Source organism: Rhipicephalus microplus, chromosome X (genome assembly GCF_043290135.1).
Source record: "Rhipicephalus microplus isolate Deutch F79 chromosome X, USDA_Rmic, whole genome shotgun sequence".
In the NCBI taxonomy this organism is placed as follows: domain Eukaryota; kingdom Metazoa; phylum Arthropoda; class Arachnida; order Ixodida; family Ixodidae; genus Rhipicephalus; species Rhipicephalus microplus.
The window spans coordinates 119,185,564-119,208,298 of NC_134710.1; the positions used below are offsets into that span (position 1 = coordinate 119,185,564).

At 42.6% G+C, this 22,735-nt stretch overlaps 2 protein-coding genes across 18 annotated transcripts in view; one reads left to right on the forward strand and one right to left on the reverse strand.

Annotated features, from left to right (window-relative positions):
- Window positions 1-11,739, reverse strand: part of LOC119176363 (ranBP-type and C3HC4-type zinc finger-containing protein 1) — a 105,512-nt gene extending 93,773 nt beyond the window's left edge. For 8 of the 10 annotated variants that reach the window (XR_012886943.1, XR_012886944.1, XM_075877486.1 and 5 more), the window contains exons 1-2: window positions 10,945-11,083; window positions 1,462-1,643 (exon numbers count right to left, since the gene is read on the reverse strand). Coding sequence is in view for 8 of the 10 variants with exons in the window: in XM_075877486.1 (XP_075733601.1) it covers window positions 1,462-1,623 (162 nt within the window). In the remaining 2 variants the exon portion in view is untranslated. Of the gene's footprint in view, window positions 1-1,461; window positions 1,644-10,944; window positions 11,084-11,521 lie in introns of those variants that run through there. The other 2 variants (XM_075877482.1, XM_075877481.1) reach the window with 2 other exon arrangements.
- LOC119176364 (uncharacterized) overlaps window positions 11,415-22,735 on the forward strand; it is a 101,174-nt gene continuing 89,853 nt past the window's right edge. For 6 of the 8 annotated variants that reach the window (XM_037427611.2, XM_075877493.1, XM_075877497.1 and 3 more), the window contains exons 1-3: window positions 11,424-11,557; window positions 12,401-12,435; window positions 12,518-12,671. In XM_037427611.2, coding sequence (XP_037283508.2) covers window positions 11,432-11,557; window positions 12,401-12,435; window positions 12,518-12,671 — 315 coding nt within the window. In that variant the 5' untranslated portion in view covers window positions 11,424-11,431. Of the gene's footprint in view, window positions 11,558-11,863; window positions 12,181-12,400; window positions 12,436-12,517; window positions 12,672-22,735 lie in introns of those variants that run through there. The other 2 variants (XM_037427612.2, XM_075877492.1) reach the window with 2 other exon arrangements.

Sequence of the window (22,735 nt, forward strand, 5' to 3'; positions counted from 1 at the left end):
TTGGAGAGACTAGCCAGCACGTGTACACGACGAAGTATCCTCGACAAGTTAGGGATAAATTACCATAGCCAACAAGCAAGTACAGTGTCGGTTCCAAAGATGATGAGGGAAAAGATCCAGGTCCCCAATCTATTCAAAAACATGCACCCTGGGCTTAATCAAGGCAGAAGAGAAATCAGAGCTAGAACTCACCTCAAGGCCTATGGTAGAGACAAGGAAACATCGTTCGTAGACGCAGCGGAGTACCCGAGTCACAAATCCTAAGTTGCGGCAGTAATGAACACCGACCCCAAGTGTGTAAGCGCGTGCTCAATACGCACTTATAACTCGGAAATTGCGGAAGATATGGCTATAGGACAGGCCATAATTTTCCCAAAATGTAGATATGTCATTAGCAACTAGCAGTTGGCCATCAGTAACTATGCACGAGGAAGAATATTTCCCGAGGCAACTAACATACTCCTCCACAAGGCTAAGCTTATATCATCCGAGGAATTCAAAGAAAGGTATATTATGTAGTTCCCAGCCCACACTTCGTGTGAGTCCCCCATTCCCAACCTCAACAAGAAAGCTCACCGCGTCACGCGAGTTCTCACTGCACTCGCAACGGAGCTTCCCACGAGGCACTGGGAGAAGAGGGGTGGTGAAAAAGAGACAGAATGTTTAGGTTCTGCAACATTATTCAATTTTACCAAAAGTTGAGGCGCAGATTTCCACCACCTAACTCCAAACTAGACAGGTTGACTGGAGGCGACTTCAAACCAGAACATTTCCCAACCTGGTGCATCAAAATTGCATCTACCCCGAACTATAACCAGATGACTTGTGTAAGCTATGTAGCATTCAACCCGCCACCCTAGAGCATACTTTATGGGAATACACAGAGATACAGGACGCGAATGCAATCTGCCCAGAACAGCTCGGGACGTGGTGGAGAGCCGCGCTGATCAGCTCAGATTGGGCAGATCAAATATGGGCCATCCACCAAGTACGAAAGGCGAGAGACAGGGTCTCTAGTGGAGTGAGGCGTGGGCTTAGGCCCACACCTCATTCTGCTGGTTTGAATAAAGTTTGTTCACTCATTTGACAAAAATGTAGTGCAAGAGAGGAAAAGCATGCAAATCCACGACAATAAATCTGTGCAAAAGTGATAAAAAGGATTAAGAGGAATGTGATAAAAGGGAACACTAATGAAACTCAGGTGCACATATAAGACAAAAGATTCATGAAAACAGCAAAATATTTATTTCATTATTTTTTTTTAGTGAATAATAATGGCTACCTGAGCAATGTTTAAGACAGAGGGAGAAATGATTAATACTGAAGTAAATACAGAAGTACAAAAAATACATTGCAGTAAAGCTTCAGGCTTGTTTCTTACATAATGCAACTTATAATAATGCATTGGGAAAAACTATTTGTATCTTCCCTTGTAAAAGTAAATTATCAGAAAATACTCACAAATTCAACGCCAATGGTCCAATTGGGAGAAACAACAGGAATTCGACCGATCCAACGAACCCAGCCATGTTCAGGCCCATGTTCAAACAACCACACCACACGGTCTCCTAAAGTAAGAAGTGGTCCTGCATCCTCTTCACTAAAAGGCTTCCTTAGAGACATAATGTGAAAGGATGCTGTTCCTGCAATAAGTTATTTTGCCTAATGGTAATTTCAGTTTTATGAATGTGAATGTTATAATAATATTTGAAGATAAAACAAGAACCTATCTCATTTACTCTCAACCATAGCTGCAAGAAAAAATTGTGAAGAAAGCATTAAAGAAGACAATCAATGCAGGGACTACAGCAAAACAGAAAAGTTTTGTGTTGATGCTCTGAAATAGCAGTCACTGTTCTATTAACTTCATCCTCTTGAGTGAGGAAGACTTTAGAACATGTTACAGCACTCATTAAAGCAAACTTCAAGACATTACATTACAATAAAAGTTTTTAACTCGTACTTGATTATTAGAACACACAGTTAATTCAAACTGATGCCCTGGTCCCGGCACAGGGTTGTGTAATTCTACAAGGGTAAATTCCCGATAATACGAACACGTCAGTGTCTACAATGGTTAATTTGAACTGGCAGCCCCAGATTTTCATCATTCCTTACAGAAGTCAGCCCCGAGAAATCACAATTTGTTGCAAAACCAAACCAAGCCAAATTTACTAGAAATGCAAAACAGTGAACAACATTTTTCAGCAGGTGAAAATTTGGACGCTACGATGAAGCTCTCGGGCATCCTGCAAGCAAGGCTTACGAAGTCACTATAATGGAAACACAAAGAAATGCAAATCACAAGGAAATGCTTTTAGTTTTGCTTGCTTTATCTCTGTCATAAACAAACATGTTTTGGAGCATAAATAGTGTCATATATTTTTACATTAAGGCTCATTGATAACACGAGTGCAATGTAGGTGCTTCTTTCTGGTGTGTCACTGACTGATAAATAATTTATCTGCTGTTGGAGTGCAGTCAACCTAGTTTATAAAATCACCTGCCTTAAATGTGTAGTAGCACCTAATAATCATGATAATAAGTCAGGAGGTGCCTTCTCTGGGTTGTGCCCGCGCAGTGGGGCATGACTTCTGTTCATTCCAGAGGCCATACACTAATTCAAGCTACACTTGATGAACAATTTTGTAGTGCCCTTTAAGTTTGAATTACCAATCTTTCACTGTACTTGGCAAAATTTGTAACTGGGTGATTCATTGAAAACTACGGGATGTGCGATAGCATGACAAAAAAAAACTTTTGAGGAAGCAGTACGTAGCAACATACTATGTGTTCTTTTTTTTCTTTGCTTATATTTAGTAGAAAAACTGAATTCAGTGCACTGGAAATGTAGCTAAGCAAAACTTGTTGCAGGATGAGCTAGCTGATAGACCCAGGAATGCATAACAGTGAAAGTTAAAAACAGAATTGAGGACGGAGAGTTGCAAATATTGACTAAATTAACAGGTATACCGTAATTACTCGAATCTAACGCGCACCTTTTTTCCGGTTAAGCGAATTCATAAATCGCATGCGCGTTAGAATGGAGTACGAAAAAAAAAAATCATACGGTCATTCTATTGCCATCGGCATTTCCAAAATGGCCGCATCCTACGTGCGTCGGCATGGCGCGTCGGCCATTTCTGCCTATGTGTTTCCCATGTGCGGCACTTGGTACGTGTGCTGAGGAGTTCCTAATCTTGTAGTGCATTAGCATCGACGGCATGGAAGGGCAGACTCCAAAAACTTGACGAGTGCACCACGATGCCGCTTTTAAAAGAGAAGTCATCGCATGTGCAGAAACGGACGGAAATCGGGCCGCATCGCGCTCGTTCGGAGTTCCGAAAACGTGCATGCGGGACTGGCGGAAACAAAAGCAGAAGATTGTGTAAGTGCCCTGAGAGATTGTCAACAGCAAAGCTTCACGCAAAGGCTTCAGTGGACCACAGCAGGGTCGGTTTCCGCAAATTGAAGAGCTGCTCAACGAGTATGTGCTTGAGCAGCGAGCGGCCCGTGACGACAAGACTGCTCCAAGTGCGAACTATGCAGTTAGCTATAGAAAAAGGGCTAATGCGGAGCCAGTTGAAAGCGAGCAGGTGCTGGCTAACTAACTTTATGAAGAAGAAAGGCTTTTCCCTCCGAAAGCGAACGGGCATATGCGAAAAGTTTCTGGAAGAGTATGATGAAAAGCTTCAGTTTTCAGAGGTTCGTCCTGAACTTGCGACACAACAACGGCTACCTGCTTGGGCAAATCGGGAATGCCGATGAGATGCCTCTTTACTTCAACATGCCTGGCACCACAACCGTCGAGAAGAAAGGGGCGAAGCAAGTTCGCATGCTGACATCGATCCACGGTAAAACTAGTGATGGCAATGCTCTGTTACACGTCAGATGAACACAAGCTTCCGCCGTACCTCATATTTAAATGAAAGACGCTCCCGAAAGGAGTCATTTTTTCGAGTAGTGTGATCGTGTGGGCCAACGAGAAAAATGGGTGCGCGTTGCAATCAATGTCTTATTTTTCTTTTTTTTTTTTTCGTCGTGGAAACCGGGTGCGCGTTACAATCGAGGGCGCGGTAGAATCGGGTAAATACGGTATAATATGGTGCTTCATTTACTACGAACCTTACCGTTCATTCCTGATTAAAGCGCGATTCTGAACCAACACTATTACTAAGTGCACTCACCCAGTGTGCTGCTAAATATGCCCATTTGACAAAGGCATTTATGAATAACCAATATCAAGCAGGCATATCAATCAGCAAGGTAAATATAAAAGTCTGCAAAGCCATCTGCTTTAAAAGGTAACAATGGAGTGATGCGTACAAACTCATATAGTTTGCACACATCAGTTTGTACAGTTACATTAAGTAATTCTACAGAGAAAAATTGGCATGTAACCTGCAAATTCACAGCCGTAACGTAGAAACACATAATGAATCTGTTTTCTAAGGAGATTGTGTGTGCCACCAACAAAGGCACAAGCCACAACATGGTAGGTGACTGCCTTTTTCCTCCTTTTCATTGAGGCTAAAACCAGCACCACCACTACAACTTTCCCCTCACAGCTGCCAGAGCACCAGAGGGCAGCAGGTGAGAAGCATCAGCCTGATCATGTAAAGTGTTCCCTCTCCTTCCCTAAATCAAAAGCTTATTTCTCAATTTATCAATGCAAAATTGTCAGTGACCACCTCAAAACCAGCAATGTAGCCAGAGAAATTATTCATTATAAACATATTATAAGCTTTGTTGGATATGGCCTGACATCTTTCAATGTTTGATGACGATTACATATAAACACTGCCATAACAACAATACACCAGCACAAGTAAATATGCCAGAAAAAGCTCAGAATCAAAGATTTCATCATGGCAGAAACCTAATCACCTATTAATGGTTAACTTGCCAAGTATACACAGCAATCTTCAAAAAAATTAAGGCATCATGATTGATTCATAGCAATAACTAACACCAATAAATTAATATTTTTCATCAGGAAACCTACTTTTCAGAGGTATTGCTAGACAAATTCTACAGGCCACGTTGCCACAGATTATGGTCTACTGTCTTTAAAAAAGTCCTCTTAGGCATAATAATAATAGTTTTGAGTGGATTTATATGCCAAAACTATGATATTATTACTAGGTACGCTGTGGTGGCAAGTTCAAAATTCATTACAACTATCTGAGCTTTTTTAACACGTACCTAAATCTAAGGCATTACGTATTTTGTCCCACACCCCAAAAAATGTGGCCATTGTGGTCCACAATCGAACGGGTGTGTTCAAGCTCAGCAGCACAAAGCCTTATCTGCTCTTGGGTATAGTTAAGGATATTGTTTTGGGGTTTTATTTTATGAAATATTGAAGGTAAAAAAACCAAGTTATCGTTAAAAGTCATGAACAGGAAATGCGCATTAAAGATGTTCTCTCAACTAAAATGCATCTAATGTTTCATTTATACAAAAACAAATTATTTTTGAATTATTTTAGCTCACAAATTTAGTCCCCGCAAGCAAATACACTTGCATAGTTGACCAAACTTTTATACCTACAGCTCAAACTTATTACTTTCAATTCAGCAGGCATCACAATTCAATATTTTTTTACCACATCATTTACTGAGTCTTTATACCCTTCAAGAGCTAAGCCAACACAAGCACTGTGCATCATCAAACTTCCTTTTTCTGTGTGCATTTGTCTTTGCGGCAAGTCAACAAAGTAGAACACCCCAAAACAAGCCACTTGAAAGCTTTGCTTAAGCTATTGTTGATAGCTCATCATTGGTTTTCTGGAGATCAGCAATCACACGGTGGTGGGATTCCAGTAGTAGACGCTCCCAATTTGAAGGCGTTGATTATATCTTTAATAAAACTTGCAGCACAATAGGACTTCACCTGTCCAAATACTTCAGTGCTACAATGAATATAACAGCCTCACATGGTGCTTGAATATATCTTCTGTTTCCACTTCAGCAATGCAAAATGTGTGGCTGCTAAGGCAAAAACTTGTATCAATGCCTTCTGCTGCAGAGCAGCTGACGTACAGCTCTTTCATTAGGGCAAAGCTCAAATATAGCATCATTGTACGATACTGATTGATTGATTGATATGTGGGGTTTAACGTCCCAAAACCACCATATGATTATGAGAGACGCCGTAGTGAAGGGCTCCGGAAATTTCGACCACTTGGGGTTCTTTAACGTGCACCCAAATCTGAGCACACGGGCCTACAACATTTCCGCCTCCATCGGAAATGCAGCCGTCGCAGCCGGGATTTGAACCCGCGACCTGCGGGTCAGCAGCCGAGTACCTTAGCCACTAGACCACCGTGGCGGGGCATCATTGTACGATACTGTACTATTGTACAATGTAACAGTGAAATTTTTCAAAATTTTAAAGTAAGGCAGTCTTTGTTGATTCCTTTATGGTGAGTCTTTGTTGGTGTCACAACACATTGGTGAATCATTAAAATCATGCAGAGAAGTGAGCCAACTGTCATTTTTTGAATAACTGCCTAGCCGTAAATATTATCTTAGGTTTACAAAAATGTTCAAAGATTTACAATAGTACCAAGAAAGTATGGGCCACTAGAGAAAAATTGCTAGCTCTAATTTTTGCCAGAAAAGATGCAATAAATGGAGCCTTTTTCAGAACTGTTGCAGAGTAGAACACACTGCATGTGTGAGTGTTCAGTAATGGTTTTGTTGATGAACTGCAGTCTTAAGCTGACAAAAATGCTGATTTGCACTAGTTTTTATCTCTTTTACCACACCACCTCTCATTCAGTGGCAGGTCTTTGTTAATCCATAGGTTGGTTTAGGCCTTTTATATTTTTTTTTCTTTTCCTTGGTTTCTACGTGCACTCAATTTTTTTATTTCTAGTATAGTACATATATATTTCCACATGAACTCTCAAAGGCCTTTTCAGTGTATTTCTAGTTTTGTAATCAATACTTGATTTAGTAGCATTGTTCTAATTGCTGCATAACTGACGAACTTTTCTAGAAGCTGCTCAGCAATGATGCAATGTCATGCAGCGATGCAACTATACAGTAATTTGTATACATATTATAGACAAAATTTTTGGAGAAACACTGCCACTGATGATCATCACCAAAGGCAGTGCTAGCTTATTTTAAGTCTGTTATAGTTTCACAGTGTTGAGACTTCAGCAAGCAACATTTCCTGCCTCCGGCCCCCTCCCCCTCTTTTCTATCACCACATTCGTTGACCCACTCCCTCCCATCACCTTCACCATATCGTCTACAATACAGACAAGAAAACTAAGCAGGAAGGCAAAGAAACCTTCACTTTTTAGAATCACATTACAAATGCAAGGACTATATTAAACTGTGCATGGTACCAGTGCAGTATCTAGAATTTTTCTACCAGCCAGACAGATTGTTGTTGAAGATGCCTACATGAGAGAGAGAGAATAAACATTTATTTTGAGCAAGCACACTTAGCGCCCTAAGTAGCCCGCGGGCCTTTGCCATCTCCCAGGCCCATTGAACCAGGCTCCTCTGATTTTTCAAGCCTGGGTTCAATAACTTGGCCTCTCCCTGCTCTTCGGTTAGAGCAGTGGTTCCAGGGTTTTGTCTGCATCTCCATACCATGGCCGCAGGATGAACGAGCGCACGCTGCACTCTTTCATCCAGCAATCGTGCTTATACCATATCGCATAGGTTGTCTGGGACATCACAGTACTTGCAGATGTACAAGACTCAGCTGGCGAGGTGCGGTGAAGTAACGGTACTATGAACCCAAGTGTTCGCAGCTTTTTGAGGGTTACTGCCTTTTCCCTAGTCAGGCCGATGTGAGAAACTAGTTTTATGAGAGATGGCTGCTTAGCCTGTAGTGCTGCAGTATTCTGTTGTACTCTTTAGGTACATCTTTTCTTCTTAATGCATCGTGTGGGAAGGCTCGGTAGACATGAGCTCGAGCGAAACCAGCAGCTGTCTCATTTCCCATCAGGGACTCGTGACCCAGAGTACAAACGATGTAAATTTCAGGTATATTCTTCTTCACTGCAGCGAAGAGAATTACTAAGGTTTGCTTGGAAATTCTCCGTTCCTGAAAATTTCGACAATCTGCTTGGGAATCTGCTAGTATTATTGCTGTAGTGGCACAGGTTGAGACTGCTAGGGCTATCACTGTTTCTTCTGCCGTATCGATTTCTTCAGTTAAGATGATAGCTGCCATTCTCTCTTTGCCTTTGCTGTCGACCACGCCGACAGCATTGGCTGGGAGTCCTGAATGTGTCGCTGCATTGGTGTATCTTGTGTCCAGATTGTGCCCGTAGTATTGTTTGAACTTCTTTATTCTGGATTTTCTTATGTCGAGATGGTAGGTCAGATGCAAAAAAATATCAGCATCATGAGATTACAGGCCCATATGAATCGCATATCAAAATTTGTGACATCATCATGATGCCATTATGACCCCACATGACGACGTCATTACATGACATTGTTGCTTGGTCCAACATGAGCCCACCGTGAAGCGCAGAAAGTTAGCCATACCCTTGATTCTCGAGGTAGAGCAAAACAATGTTAGATAGGCGGGGCAGCACCAATAGACGGAGCATTTGCCATCAAGTTCTCAGGCGAATGCATAAGGAACTAAGTGAATTTCTGCTTCAGTGTATATCTCTCCAAGTTACTGCTATCTCTTGACAAGAGTATAAGGTGGGGCATGTTGATAATACATAACTGATCAAGTATCACTGAAGTTTTTTGTCTCTTTCCCTGTGTCGAATTTTCGCGCGACATGATCATTAATGCTATCTATTGATTGGAAGTTCTAAAATTTTTTTAAAGTGGAATTGATGGCTTTGGCAGGTTCCTGAATTAACTTATTTTAAATCTCATCATATGAACATTTTACCCACGAGTGATAATTCTACATTTACCATGGTAGTCTGGCGGTTACGGTACACCACCAACACAATTTGTGATCTGAGGGTCTCTGGCGAGTCCCGGTCACGGCAACTGCATTACTATTGAGATGAAATGCCAGAGAGCTGTGCATTAATTTAGATTTAGCTGCAGACTAGTGGACTCCAGGTCGTTATAATTTAGAGTCCTCCACTAGAACACTCGACATTTAGCACTCATGTATCATGTACAGTGTGTAGTACATAGTACACATATTCAAAATGGTACTTCAAAAGCACTCTACATGTGCCCCCTTGACTTGAGGTTTCTTCGATTGAGGTTTCGATTGAGCTTGAGGTTTCTTCGATTTGGCTGCACCGGCGGCACCAGTTCAACGAATGCAGCACCTTTCTCCTTGATTTACTGGTACCGCGCGCGCTCTGCACTGGCTTCCTCGCTTTGTCGCGGTACAAGCGTAGTGCTGCATGAGTTCTCTGCCGGCCTGCACTTGCTAGAAAAAAGGTGCAGAGAGGTGCAGCATGGCCTGCGCCCCTACCTCCTCCCAAGCTTGGAGCGGACGACGCTGCGTGTTGTTCAGGGCATGCGTGAAAATAGTTGAGTCAAGCTCGTGCCACCGATGGGTAATCTTAGCCGTGTTTTATCAACACGGCTAAGCTATTAAAGATGGATTTTTTTTTTACAAGCATGTCTCACCAGCATAAAAATCCATCGTGGTTGACTGCAGTAAGAATCGTAGAAAAAAAAAAAGGTTAAGAGTATTGTGCCTAGAATATTCTAGGCACTATAGTTAAAGTAATAAAGATGCAGCTCAAAGTGCAAGCTGCACGCTCGCTTCGTCTTTATGAAAGCGTGAAGCTGATGTAGTAGGAAGCCTTCAAAAAGACTGTTTTAAAATATGTATTTAAGGGAGCTTGCTCACGTATCTTTAATGATATAGCATGAAGAAAAGTGGCTTTGTTGGTCAAAGAACCCCCGGGATTTTTGGAATTTTCTTGCTCTATGACCTCGCACGCACTTGAATAGAAGGCAGACAGTACGGGATTCAATACTAAACCGTTAAATCGTCGTTTTAGACAAGTATAGACAGTCTCTTGAAATCATACTCGTGAAACTGTCCGACAGCGTTCCTGTACCTGAGAACATGACTGACATTTTCCCGCACAACGAGCAAAGGACCAACACAAACCCCGTGAACACCTCCTCTGTTACTGCACAGATCGCCGTTGTCGGAATCATGGACGCTGTCGAGCAGTTTTCTTTATACGGCATGAAGACAGCCATTGCGGCAGTGTTCTGGCAAACAACACCATCAAACACGCCATGTTTGCTATTCGACGCACTCTACCTGCACTTGCATCTTCGTTTTGGCAGTAGCTGCCGCGATGTAGTGTCGTGGCTGCGCCTGCACTTGCTGAACCGGTGCTGCTAAAGCCCCTAAATCTTCATTTTAGGGGTTTTAGGTGCTGCGCGCCCATATCACTACTGTGACACTTTTCAGAATTAGTGCAAGCAGTGCAAGCCAAATCGAAGAGATCTTTAGCGTTAGCGTTTTGCGCCACTGCGCATGCGTCATAGGCTAACTGCTTGTAAGCAGTATTAAGGCAGTGTCCTACATGCAGGAAGTGCGTGGGGACATTCTTAAAGGGGTTTATCTTCATGCGCTACATTATTATTTCTATTATAACTAGATATTTCGCGTGCATAACGACGTGGGCCCAATATGCTACGCACGCTTCAAGACCTTTGTTCCAGTCGATAGAGCACGGTTGGTTAAGGCAATCAAAAGGCACCGCGAGGTTCGGCCGAAGACGCATAAAGTTTACACGACGTTACGTTGGTTACGTGCTTTTTATCCATGCACGCGAAGACGACGAAACCGGAAATGAGGCCTGAAGCTGAAGATCGCAAAGCTTTATCGCACAGCCTCACAGGCGCAGCAAAATACAGGCATGCAAATACAAATCGAAGGCATAGCTTGCGGGTTTTGCTAGCAGATCGGGTAGAAACACGAGACAACTTTTGCCACAGGAACAAGAAAGCAGCTCACCGTCAGAGCCTCGGCATTTTAAGTACTATGTAGTATTTCCTTAAAGACCGCAGCTGCAGGCACTGTCTTTGGGGTTCTCCCTTTTTCTCGGTGCTTCACCTTGCTAACGTCCGAGTCAAGGAAAAAGTGAGGAGTCAGGTCGTTCGCCTCGTCGCACACAGTTTTTCTCTCATTTCAGCAGCTATTCAGCCTGCCGTTGCGCTGGCTATCGTACTGCCAGCGGCTGTGTTTCAACTTCCGTTCTGGGAGCTCTTCCTAATGTATTTTTACCCTCGTGACGTCAAGCTCTCGTGCTTTTGTTTCGGATGTAACGGCAGTCTGTTTGCGGCGAGGTTGGGGAGCCCCTACTCGGGAAAGCTTTCGACGTGCCTGACTAACACGACTCGTGAATAGATAACTGCGTTGTCGCGTGCTGCAAATCGTAAGACAATTGTCGGTTAAACTTAGCAATCCAATCGTTTTGAAACGTTATGCGGATAACGTGGGCATGGGACGCGCGTGCTCCCGTGCAAAAGCCCAGAGCGCGAGACGGGCGCACCGTGCGCCTAGGCGAAGAAAAAAAGGTAGAAAAACGCACGCCGTTCGACGCTTCTGGTTCTACCAATCTCCCACAGTGAGTATACGTGCCACTGGTTTTGAATGACAAACAAACTCTCCGCAACTCTACAAGAAGTCTTCAAAAGGTGATTTCTTACGTAGGCTAACGCCAACACGGTGATGAATTGGCGATGAATGTTACTCTTGTTACGTTACAATTGTTCGGACTATTAAGCCACATGTTACTGCGTTATTTCGATCTATTTGTAATATATTTTGAACAAATAAGTCAGGCAAGTTGGTTAGCTTTCACTTTGAAATATCAGAAAGTGGCGCTGCGCTCGATTGGCGTAGTTCTCAACAGCTGGCTGTAGCATGGAAGATGTAGTAGAGGGTGTTCTGTGGTTCTGTAATCGAGGTGTATGCGAAAGCACCGTCTCCTAAGTGAACACCGAGAGAAAACAAAGCACTTTTGGACACCTACGAGTTGTTGTCACTCGGTGCACTATATCGGCGTGATCTAGCGTCGTTATACCAAAACCTCAGCAGAACAAGTGCTATTTAAAAATGAAGGCGCGCTGAACTTGGCTGCGTTTGGCATCAGCTACTGCATGTTCCAACCAAGTGAATCTTATGATGACAACGTGGAGTACCCCAAGTACACTCTGTATTACTTGAACTGTTTAGCATTACATGGCGGTGAGCGTGAGATCTATAGCACGTAGAAATGTACTTGCTCAAAATTATTTCGATGAAAGCTTCTTTGAAATCGAAGATGCCGTGCAACGTGGCGGTGCCCGTACTACGTGAACTAACGCTTTACATTACATGTCCGCATGAATGTCGCGTCGTCTGAATTCGGCGTTTGTTATGAAAGGTTTTATATTTTGTCCCCCCGCTTTTTTTTTTTTTTACACAGCCTCCCCAACAGTGGAGAGGCCAGGATCTACTAAGGTGTGTAACACGTTATGTATGCTTGCAATGTAATATTGGTCGCGAGTTATTTCTGTCACGAAAAGTGCGTTGTTTATTTCAGGATTATGGGAGATAGCGAACGAAATGCGAGTTCTGCCGATGATCCCGAATGTGCGCCGTCAGATCTCTTGGATCTTATGATTGCATGGAAGGCCAAGATTCGTCTTCAGATTGACAGAGACCTCCAAGTTGGAGGACAGCATCAAGCTAAAAACGTATGTACTGTGCTAGCCGCCTATACATATGTCTTTGCAATGTACTACCTGTCGCGAAGCTCTACATTGTTGTTGCACATGCATGCAGTCATATTTACGATTGTGTGATTGACATTCAGCAGAACAATACTCTGCAACCTGTATATATCAGCGAGGCTAAAATCGCGACAATGGCCTACCCGTATGAATACTGTACAGAAAGCTTTTCACTAACACGAGAATCGGCCTCTAGTCATACTTTGTAACTCCACATACATTAGTTATTGCACCCCATTTTTGCTGGTCGTGTATAAAGTGTAATGCAAAATTATAACATTTGCCAAGCAGCCCAGCTGCTCGGCTTTCCTTGCTTACCATGTGGCTCTTCATGTTCTTTTATAATAAATGTTATATTCTTGCTATACGATAGTTTGTTTCATTGAATGGAACTTACCATGGTAAAAATGTGCACTATGATTGTTTAATGGATCTGGATTAACTGATGAGGTTTATTGCCTTGGAGCAGCACGTGGGCTATGAGAAATGGCTTGTTAGAAGACTCCATGCTAATTCGGGCCACCTGAGGTTTTCACTGTGTACCTTAGAATGATACATATGCACATCTCGAAATTCCAATAGGCATGTGCCGCCAGGAAGCAACCTGGCAACACAATGAGTGCTGAATAGTTTCCTCCGAAACTTCACACAGACTTGGCATTTTTGTGCATGATGGAATGTTCTGTCCTGTACATCTCCTCCCGTGACTTCTGCTTGCACCGCTCAAAATTCTGCTGCTCGATCGATTGTAGCAACAACCAGCAAAATAAACAGTCTGCTAGTGGGAAGGGGCTTGGGGAGGAAATTACTATCCCTCTGGGTGCAAGTGGTCACTAGTCTGGCATTAGCAAAATATGTATGATAATAAGTTGTCATATATATATATATATATATATATATATATATATATATATATATATATATGCCTCGTTTCAATAATAAATTCAGTTGGAAAATTGTACCCGTTCGTGTTTCGTCTGTTGTCTAAAAATGTTGCACAAGAAGTAGGTTATCATGGAGTACCAACTTGCTCGAACCCACTCTTTCACAAGGTTTAGCTTACTAATACCAGAGTCCTGACTCTGCTAATACTTATGAATGCACTGGCAGTGGCCTGTGTGACAAACACCATTGAAACCTCTGCAATGGCACATGATATGCATTGGTATCATGTTATGCCTCGGTCGGCTTTTAAAACACCAGCGCTGGAATTCGAAAGTGGGAGTGTCAGTCAGTGCCATCAGTAGGGAGGGTCTTGTTCTGCCGGATTTGATTTTAGGGTAATATGCAGAGTATTATTGGCGCCAGCTGCCAGCTCGTAATAAGATCACATGCTACATGACGCCATCAAGTAGAAGAGTGTTCGACACACGCTGCTGAGGCTACTGGCTGCGCTGACTGACGCTCCCACGTTTAAATGCACATATATTATGCCCAATAAAGTGGACGGGGGATGGCGGCCTTGGTAGCTCAGTTGGTAGAGCATCGGATGCGTTATTCAACGATCGCAGGTTTGATCTCTACCCGCAACAAGTTATCTTTTCGTCAACTTTTCTTTCTTCAACATTTATTTCTAATGGCATCTATATTTTCCTTGGCTTTATTCTCTGTTAGTTCTCATCAGCTCTGGAATTGTTTCATTATATTATATATATATGCAACCAGTTGTGCTGCTAAGCATATGTAATGCTGTTAAAAAAAAGGAATGGTAAAGAGTGGCTTAGTCCCTCAGTGAAAATATCTGCAATATACTAGCACTGCCAATAAAGTCGCTGGCAATGGGAAATGAACAATAAAAGCTCAATTTTATGGTACTTGGCTTGCTGCTCTCATGCAGCTATTATAAACTAGCATGGCAGAAATGTAGCATCTCATAAAATTAGCATTTATTAAAACAAATTGTCACTTATTATGTTTGAGCTGTTACATGTTTCCAGCAAATTGCAGCATGCATAAATCAAGTATGTGAACCAAAAACAAAAGTAGTTGCTGTCTTGCGATTGGTCACTGTCGCATCATGCCTGCCCTGGCTGCAAACTGAATTTGTAGCAGTGTATTGGTGGTGGAATAAAAGCCACCCCAAGTGGCTTTGTGAAAATGAAAGCCCCCTGCAGGACATGTAAAGTCAACATGGAGAATTGCATGCATCAGGAAAATTGTAGCATTGCTAAACTTTATGCCAGACATTTGTCTAGCCATGTGCCTTATAAGAGGCTGCTCAAGATTCTGTAGAACGCTAGAAAAGTTGTAAAGCTGATGCTGCCAAAAAGGTCATTTTGGCTTGGGGAAAATTTTATGCCAAACATGCGTTTAGCCATGCACTTCAGGGGCCGCAGAAGATGCTGGTGAACGCTAGAAAGAAGACTCGATGCCAATGCCACCTGAAAACAATTGTCTAGGGAAGGCTGCAGTTTACAAGGAGACTGTACACCTACACATATGTTAGCAACTCTCGAAGGAGATTTAATGCCTGTTGGTTTCGCTGGTCATTAGCCTTCATCCAGTGGAATGGTCTTGAATTTTTCCCTCTAAAGCAGGGGTTTCAAACTCTCCGCAGCGAGTCGGCACAGCAGTCACACAGTTTTGTCTCGCAATGGCGGGGGCAGTGAAGATAGAAAAGTGGTGAGAGGAGGAGGGTGTGTGGAGTTTTTATGTGAATTATCTGCAAGCATTGCTATATTTGAAAGGATACCTAGGATGCCTTTCCACATCTCATATATGCACCAATTCGAAAGAAGATTTGGTGCCGAAATTCCAACAACATGTCAAGCCGCTCTCTGCAATTACTAAAATCTGGACACCCACTCTGAAATATAGTTTTTGCCTCACGGTAATGCTTTAACACATGGCGACCACTTGAGGTACCTCACAAATACAGTGCGACCAGTCATGCCTGTGTAGCTCATGAACATACTTATTAGAAAGCTTTTTTAAAATTTAAGGTGAAGATGTGCAGGGTGCAAATAAGAGGCTTGTAGGTTACATGTTTGAGAACACTGCTATTCGCCCCTGGATGGATGGATTAATATGCCTGTACCCTTTAGATCGGGCAGCGGCTAACGCCACTTAGCCATAATACTTAATGGACAAAAACTAGATTTATCTTTTTTTTTCCTTTAAATAGTGAAGTTAAGGACTGAAACTTTGTAGTGAAGGATTTAATTTTCACTCGTGTCTTGATTGTAGCCACCAATCAAATAACATCTTCCTAGTTATTTCTACCCGCTTAAAGGGGCCCTGCAACACTCTTTGAGCGTGGTCAGAAAATGGTGTCAATCGATGGTAGAGGCTCCCAACAACATGAGAGCCAAATAATATAGCGCAGCACGCTGCCTGGAATTCATAATAAATGATTAAAGTCAGATAAAAATTGCTTTCCCTTCTCTCGACAAATGATGGAATATGCCCAAAAATCACACGTAGCAAGCCCATTTATCTGCCATTGGCTGATTTGAACATGGCACACTCACTCGTTACAGAGATCACTCGTTATAGAGGGAGGCCGCTACTTGTCTACGCGTGCGTGCGCGATCACACTGAAAAAGCCACGCATTCGTAGAAAAAAAGACAAAAGTGTTTTAGGTCACGAAGTGCACGTGACGTTTTTCTGTGGCCCTGCCATTCCTCCCTGCTTAGCTTCCAGTAGAAAAAAATACAAAAGTGTTCTAGGTCACGAAATGCACGTGACGTTTTTCTGTGGCCCTGCCATCCCTCCCTGCTTAGCTTCCAGTGCTTTTGTCGGGATCAGAGAATACATTGGCAGCATGCGACAAAGCTTTGTAACTCCACTCGCACTGGACGGATTCTTAAAATTTTTGTGGCCTTGAATTCGTGAGGCAATAAGCTCTTCCAGTCAATTCATTCCATGGTTACCTGAGAAAGTATGTCAGGGCCCCTTTAAAGTCTATTTTGCTCTTCCAGTCCCTAAACCCCAGTATAGGGTGAAGCCCTTTACTCCGCTCAATCTCTGGCGACTACATTCGAAATCGAGCGAAGTTGCCGCCTGGTGGCCACTGGCTGAAGCGCACTTAGTGGGGCACCGACGGGCTAGGCTGCACCTGTGCGCACTTCCTTCTTTACAGCTTTCTCGCACATCGCAAAAGCAATGGGAGAGTTTCCGAGTATGTTTCGCCGCCCGTTGGCGGTAGGGGTGCAGCAACTCTGACCTTGCATCTTCTGCGCCGCGCACATGGCACAAGGGTGTTTGTCTATGCAAAACCCTGGAATGGGCGTTCTCGATAGAGAGGGGGATTATTAAAGAAATCGGAGATAAAGGGAGGATTCTCTACTAAAGGAAAACTAATCTTACAAGATATCTTGCTGCTTAATGTAGGTATATATGCGCTCGTGGATAATACAAGCTGAAACTCAGTAAAGATGCAGAAGAATCGGCTAATGAGAGGCCTAATTTAGGAGGCATAAAGCATCTTACTAGATATCTTGCTGCTTAATGTTGGTATGTATGTGCTTGTGGATAGTACAAGCTGAAACTCAGTAAGAATGCAAAAGAATTGGCTAATGAGAGGTATAATTTAGGAGGCATAAAGCACTGCAACTATCAGAGAGAAAGATAAACAATGCTGCACCTATTCTGCAAGCAGAGAGTACCAAATACCTTTGGTCCTTGGTCTCGTTGGGCAACGACGTTACAATTAAGAGAAGTCGCTTACAAAATGACGAGCACGCCTTCTCTTTGCTAGCTATTTTCTATTTTTCTTTATTTTTTCAAACACATTAGGAGTGGTTTTCAGGGCTAAAAGCTGCGGTCTGCAGCTTGGCAGCTCATTGAAACAAGTACATGTGTTGTATACCTAATTGTTAAAAAAACTGTATAAGGAGAAAGAAAGTAAAAAGAGAGAGGACCCTTGCTGCTGAATAACTCCTTCTGACGGCACGCACAGGGGTAGTGGTGTGCATTGTTAACATGTTAACACCACCTGGAAATATTGATTCTGGGGACCCCAAGCTCTTTTGCATTCTTTTGTACTGCAAGCCACGTCCATAGAAAATGCGAAGTATGCAGCTATTTATGCTCGCAAGCCACTTGCCCCGGAACTGAAACTCTAGTGCAAATCAGTTCTGCGCTATTCTTTGATTTCGTAGAAGAACACGTTTAGAAAGAGAAACTGACAACATTTCAACTTTTTGGCAAGTAAGCAGCTTTTTTTCTAAAAATCTGTATAAATTATTTTGTGGCTTAGTGTTACAAGCAGGTTGTTGTCAGTTTCTTTTTATCTGTAGTGTGGCTTGCTTTATTCTGGGGTTTACCCGCCACGGCTGCATTTCATTCGGTGCTTTGTCACTGTTCAGTCTATTCAGTCTACAATGATTTCTCAACTGGAGAAGGCAGTCACACAACCTTCAGTACGTGCGTTACACACATGGACATATACAAGCTGTGTGAAAGTGTATTGCTGTGTTTCATACTGCAAGTCCCGTTCGGGAAAAACACCCGGTGTTTCTTCTCACCAATTCCCAATAAATACTGAGCTTTGCGCCAGGTGACAAAAGAATATTGCGAGAGACAACCTCATCATCAACGACAAGTCTGCAACGACTGTCGTATGCAGCAGACACTTGCGTGATGAAGACTATGTGCCTGTGTTCCACATTAGAAAGCTTATTCTCGACTCCGCGCCTAGTCATTTCGAGGACTATCCTTCCTCCTTGATCCCAAGTGCAAAGAATCCTCGCAAAGATGATGCTTCACGAGCTTCACCCCTACGTCAAACATCAAGGAAGCTAAAAGCGGAGGCCAATGAAACAGATCTGGAAGTTGCGACTTCACAAGACACTTTCACTGAACAAGAAGCAGTAAGTGTTTGCACGCAAACAATGCACAGCGACGCTCATCGCACGGGTCAATACCAGACTATGATAGGACGATAGCGCTCCCAAGTGTCGCACCATCGTTCAAAAGGCAAGAAGGTGCAGCAATTGCTGAAAGAAGAGAAAAAGTCATCCCAGTATTATCGCGAAAGCAAGCACCATGCATGTGTTAAAAAAATTGTAACAGATGCACAGAAAAAAGGAAATATACCGTGTTTTTTTTTGCATGAAATGTAATTTTATGGAAGAAAGCATTCAGCGTACTCAAACAAAGTTGTTAGGGAGTGTGTGATATGGCGCTTTATGTCCCAAAGAGGCTACAATCATGCTCCACTTCGGGGCTTGTGACACTGCAAGTGAAGTGCACTCTCGAGAGGTATATAGGCCCAAGCCCAGCATTATCGGGTATGAGCAATGCCATAACAATTTGTGCATCTTTAATGATTAGGCAACTTGTTTTTCAATGCGCGGTGAGTGGAGAAGCACGCCCGAACTTGTGTGCCGGCGTTGCACGCGGCGCTACAAGCGGCGGAGGAAGGTCAGGGTCGCAGCGCCCTCCTCGAAGCAACGACAAGAGGCATGTACTACACCCGATGTGAAGTCCGTTAGAAGCGAGTGCAGTATATCCTAGTCGTGTGTGGGGATTGCTCTCTGTGTTGTCTGCTAGCCACCTAAGGCTAGCATGTGCGTGTATGCCATGTTCATTCTCAAGGGGTGGTTCGTCCCGCTCTGTTAGTGCTAGTTTAACTGCTTGTACATTTGCCTAGCACTATCTTCAGAAGCATTTGGCCTTGCTTGGCTTTAAGTGCACAGAAATAACATCAACTTGTGCATTTGCCGAGAGTGCTGTGTATCGTTGTACCCTCTGTTAGCTGAAATATTTTGGTGTAGGTGCCACTTTGTAGCTAAAGCGCATCATAAAGTGCCCTTGCCGCCGTCGCAAACATGAGGAATATTCAATATTGTGTGAATGCTGCGTTTTAGCGACTCAATGATATGCGCAATTTTGATACGAAATTTTGCTTGTTTGGGGTCTAGCTGCAACGCTGTTGCTTATCGGTTACACGATGAGCTTTCTGTTTTTGATATCCTTTTATTGTACGGACCTGGTAACACTACAGTGAAATATTTCTATCAAGTAAATTCTGATACTTTCGCACTTACAGTGCCCCTTAAAAAGAACAGAAAATGGAATGACATGAAGGTGATTAAACTTGAGTCACCGTGCACAATTTGAACATTGGGCGAAGTTATAGAGACATCTGCACACCCATCTGCTTAGGTTTCATATCACTTTAAGGGGAGATGTGGGTCGAAAAACGCGAGTTTTATCAAAATTACCGATATTTATTTTTGCCTGTTTTGATAAGATTAGTACCTCTACTGTTATGAAAAAAAAAATACAGGTCGAGACTTAACTGGAAATGCTTTAAAATTGCATCTAAAGACCACAAGGTGCCAGGTAAAAGGTTCAAAGTGTGCTGTCTTCGAGCACCTTGCCGCCGATAATGTACCGCCGCTCGCCATTGTTGATCGCATGAGCCAAAGAGTCGAGCCTCACTCTTCAAATAACAACAGTTTCCCTCACTGATGCAGCACAAGAAATTTAAAAAGAAGCATGCTTCTGCACATTTTTCGAGCACCGTAACTGGCTTATCACGTGATACGAATCGGGGACTGCCATTGGCCGCTGCGCGCCTGTATGTGCTGTGAAGCCTATTTGTGGGGTCTATGTCTTGTCGAGCAATGCAGCTGAACAATGCTTTTCTCGTGTAATTATCTCCGTTATGAATGAAAAAAAGCCATTGCTCGCAAGGGAAAGCCGTTGTGCGACGCGCTGTGTAGAAATAGGCTACGAGCAGCTAGTCCGATTTGCGGCAGTTGTTGGCTTGCAAATGCCAATGCATCAAAAGTCATTCACACCCGTCAGCCGGAAAGTTCGTGATGCAGCAATGAATGATGTCAGCGCCAATCTTGCGAGGTCGAAAGAGCTCGCAGTGAGGGAACTTAGCGGGGACGACATTGACATTATGTACGATAGTATTTGGCAGCACATGGCTGCAAAATGGCATGACACTGGACTAGGTTAGATTTCGCAGTCCTGTCGAACTTATTCCTAGCTTGCAGTTGGCACAAGGCTCTGCCAGATGGAGCAAAAGTTTGGCAAGCATTTCATGGCCCTGTCTTTGAGCGAAATGTCTGTGAGGAGTCAGCTCGAAACAGCCGAGAGGGACAAACTCATGGTGCTGGTTTATTTTAGTGGCAGTGGCCACTACAAGAAGGATTGTTCTTTTTGATGGGCGAATTTCATCAGATATAATGATATCTTTCATAAATAAAAACTGAATTTTTACTTTAAAACTCGTTTTTCTCAAAACACAAGTTTTGCCATTATTTTTCAATGTGCCCCTCCTTTTTTGGGCACTTCTTATGCTCGAATGTGCATGAAATTTCACCCAAATTTTTTAAAAGTATGACAACTGCAATTATCTAGTTTAAATTTCAATATTTTATTGTATAATAAAACAATTGTATGTAAACCTTTACTAGGGTAGGTGAAACATGGACTTTTTACGTCTATTATTTTTCACGTCTATTACATATTTTGTATGTGCTTTTTAATTAGTTATTTGCATTCTACACTTTATTTGAAACATTATGAACTATGAATGGTAAAAAATTACGGTAGTTTAGGGATGAAAAGGGGTGGGGGGGGGGCAAAAGAGTTAAGGTTTTCACTTTGTCATGTTGCAGAACTAAAAGTATGCCACTTGCAAAAAAACTAATTATATATTTGAAATCAGCATAAAAAGTCCCATGAACAGCTGAAGTTGGATTGCTCTAGGGTGAATATTAAAAGAAAAGTGTCTTCGAGTAGCATTTCCCCTTAAAGAATCAAGATCATCTAAATTAATCCAGACGGAGTGCCTCTCAGTTACGTTGTATAACTTTATGTAAAACGTCATCCTTTTTTTTTTCCACATTATCGTGAGCATTTTAGTGGCATTGGTATAGACTAATGGACAGAGCGAACATTATTCACTTGAAAAAAATATACTTTTGTCTAATCAAGTAATCGAACCATTGTTGCATCACTGTCATGCAGATAATCAATTGAAGAAAGCTGTGTGCTGAACAATCAATTGAAGAAAGCTCTGTGCTGAACTGTTACCTTTTTATACTGTTATTGGAGTAAGAACAGGAGTGCTAAAGCCCTGTCAACTACATAGCTTTTCTGAATAAGCTGATGGACTGTCCCACGTTCATTTCAATAAGAACTGAAGATGAAAAAAATGTGAATGCGTGTTCGCAGTTATTTTAGCTCATCGCCCAAGAATATGAGATATTTTTCTATTTCTCTAGTATCCAGAAGTAGCATGCATGAAGCAAATAATGAATTAAGGAGCACTAAAGCAGTGTGTAGTATGCGGTGCACAAAGTGCCTGAAAATAAAAAAAAATAACAAGAAACGTGACAAAGTGCGAAGATGCAGGTAGTTGCCAAGCGCAAACATTCTTTTCATTGGCAGGTTGCGTTTTTCTCACAAGTAATAGTAAGTTTAAGTCAGCTTTGTGCATCCATTCGGCAATTAATAACATATATATTGCAAGTAGGCTGCAGTAATGCATTTTATTAGCCAACAATCAGCTCACATCACTCACAAAGAAGCGCTGCTGCGTACATTTGTATGCACGCCGTCGGCCGCCTATCCACACTAGCGCGGTGATGGTACTGCCACCTGTAGCCCGATCTCTAGGCGAATAGGGTTATGTGTCATATATCTAGTACGGGTATGTTTGCAAGTCATTGTTATTTTTATATACTTGTCATCATGGTTTTTCTGGTTTACATGAATATTGAGAATTGACTTATTTTGAGGCCCATTGGTTCTCAAAGCCACATGCAATAGGTGACGCAATTGATTATTGGGATTTGGAGGAATTGTGACATCTAACCCAGGTGAAAATTCATAACTGGGAATCCAACTGGTTTCAACTGGTCCTAGTTCAACTCGTTTAAGGAACACATTTTCATTTGGGAATGCATTCCCATGCAGTTGGCAATTAAGAACAGTTGTCAATTCCCACTTGGCTACTGGGACTAGTTGGGAATGAAATAAAATATTCCCAGTTGGAGGGGGGACAGGCCCCATTCACCGTTGGTGCCCAAATATACATGCACTTCAGCTAGCTCAAGTA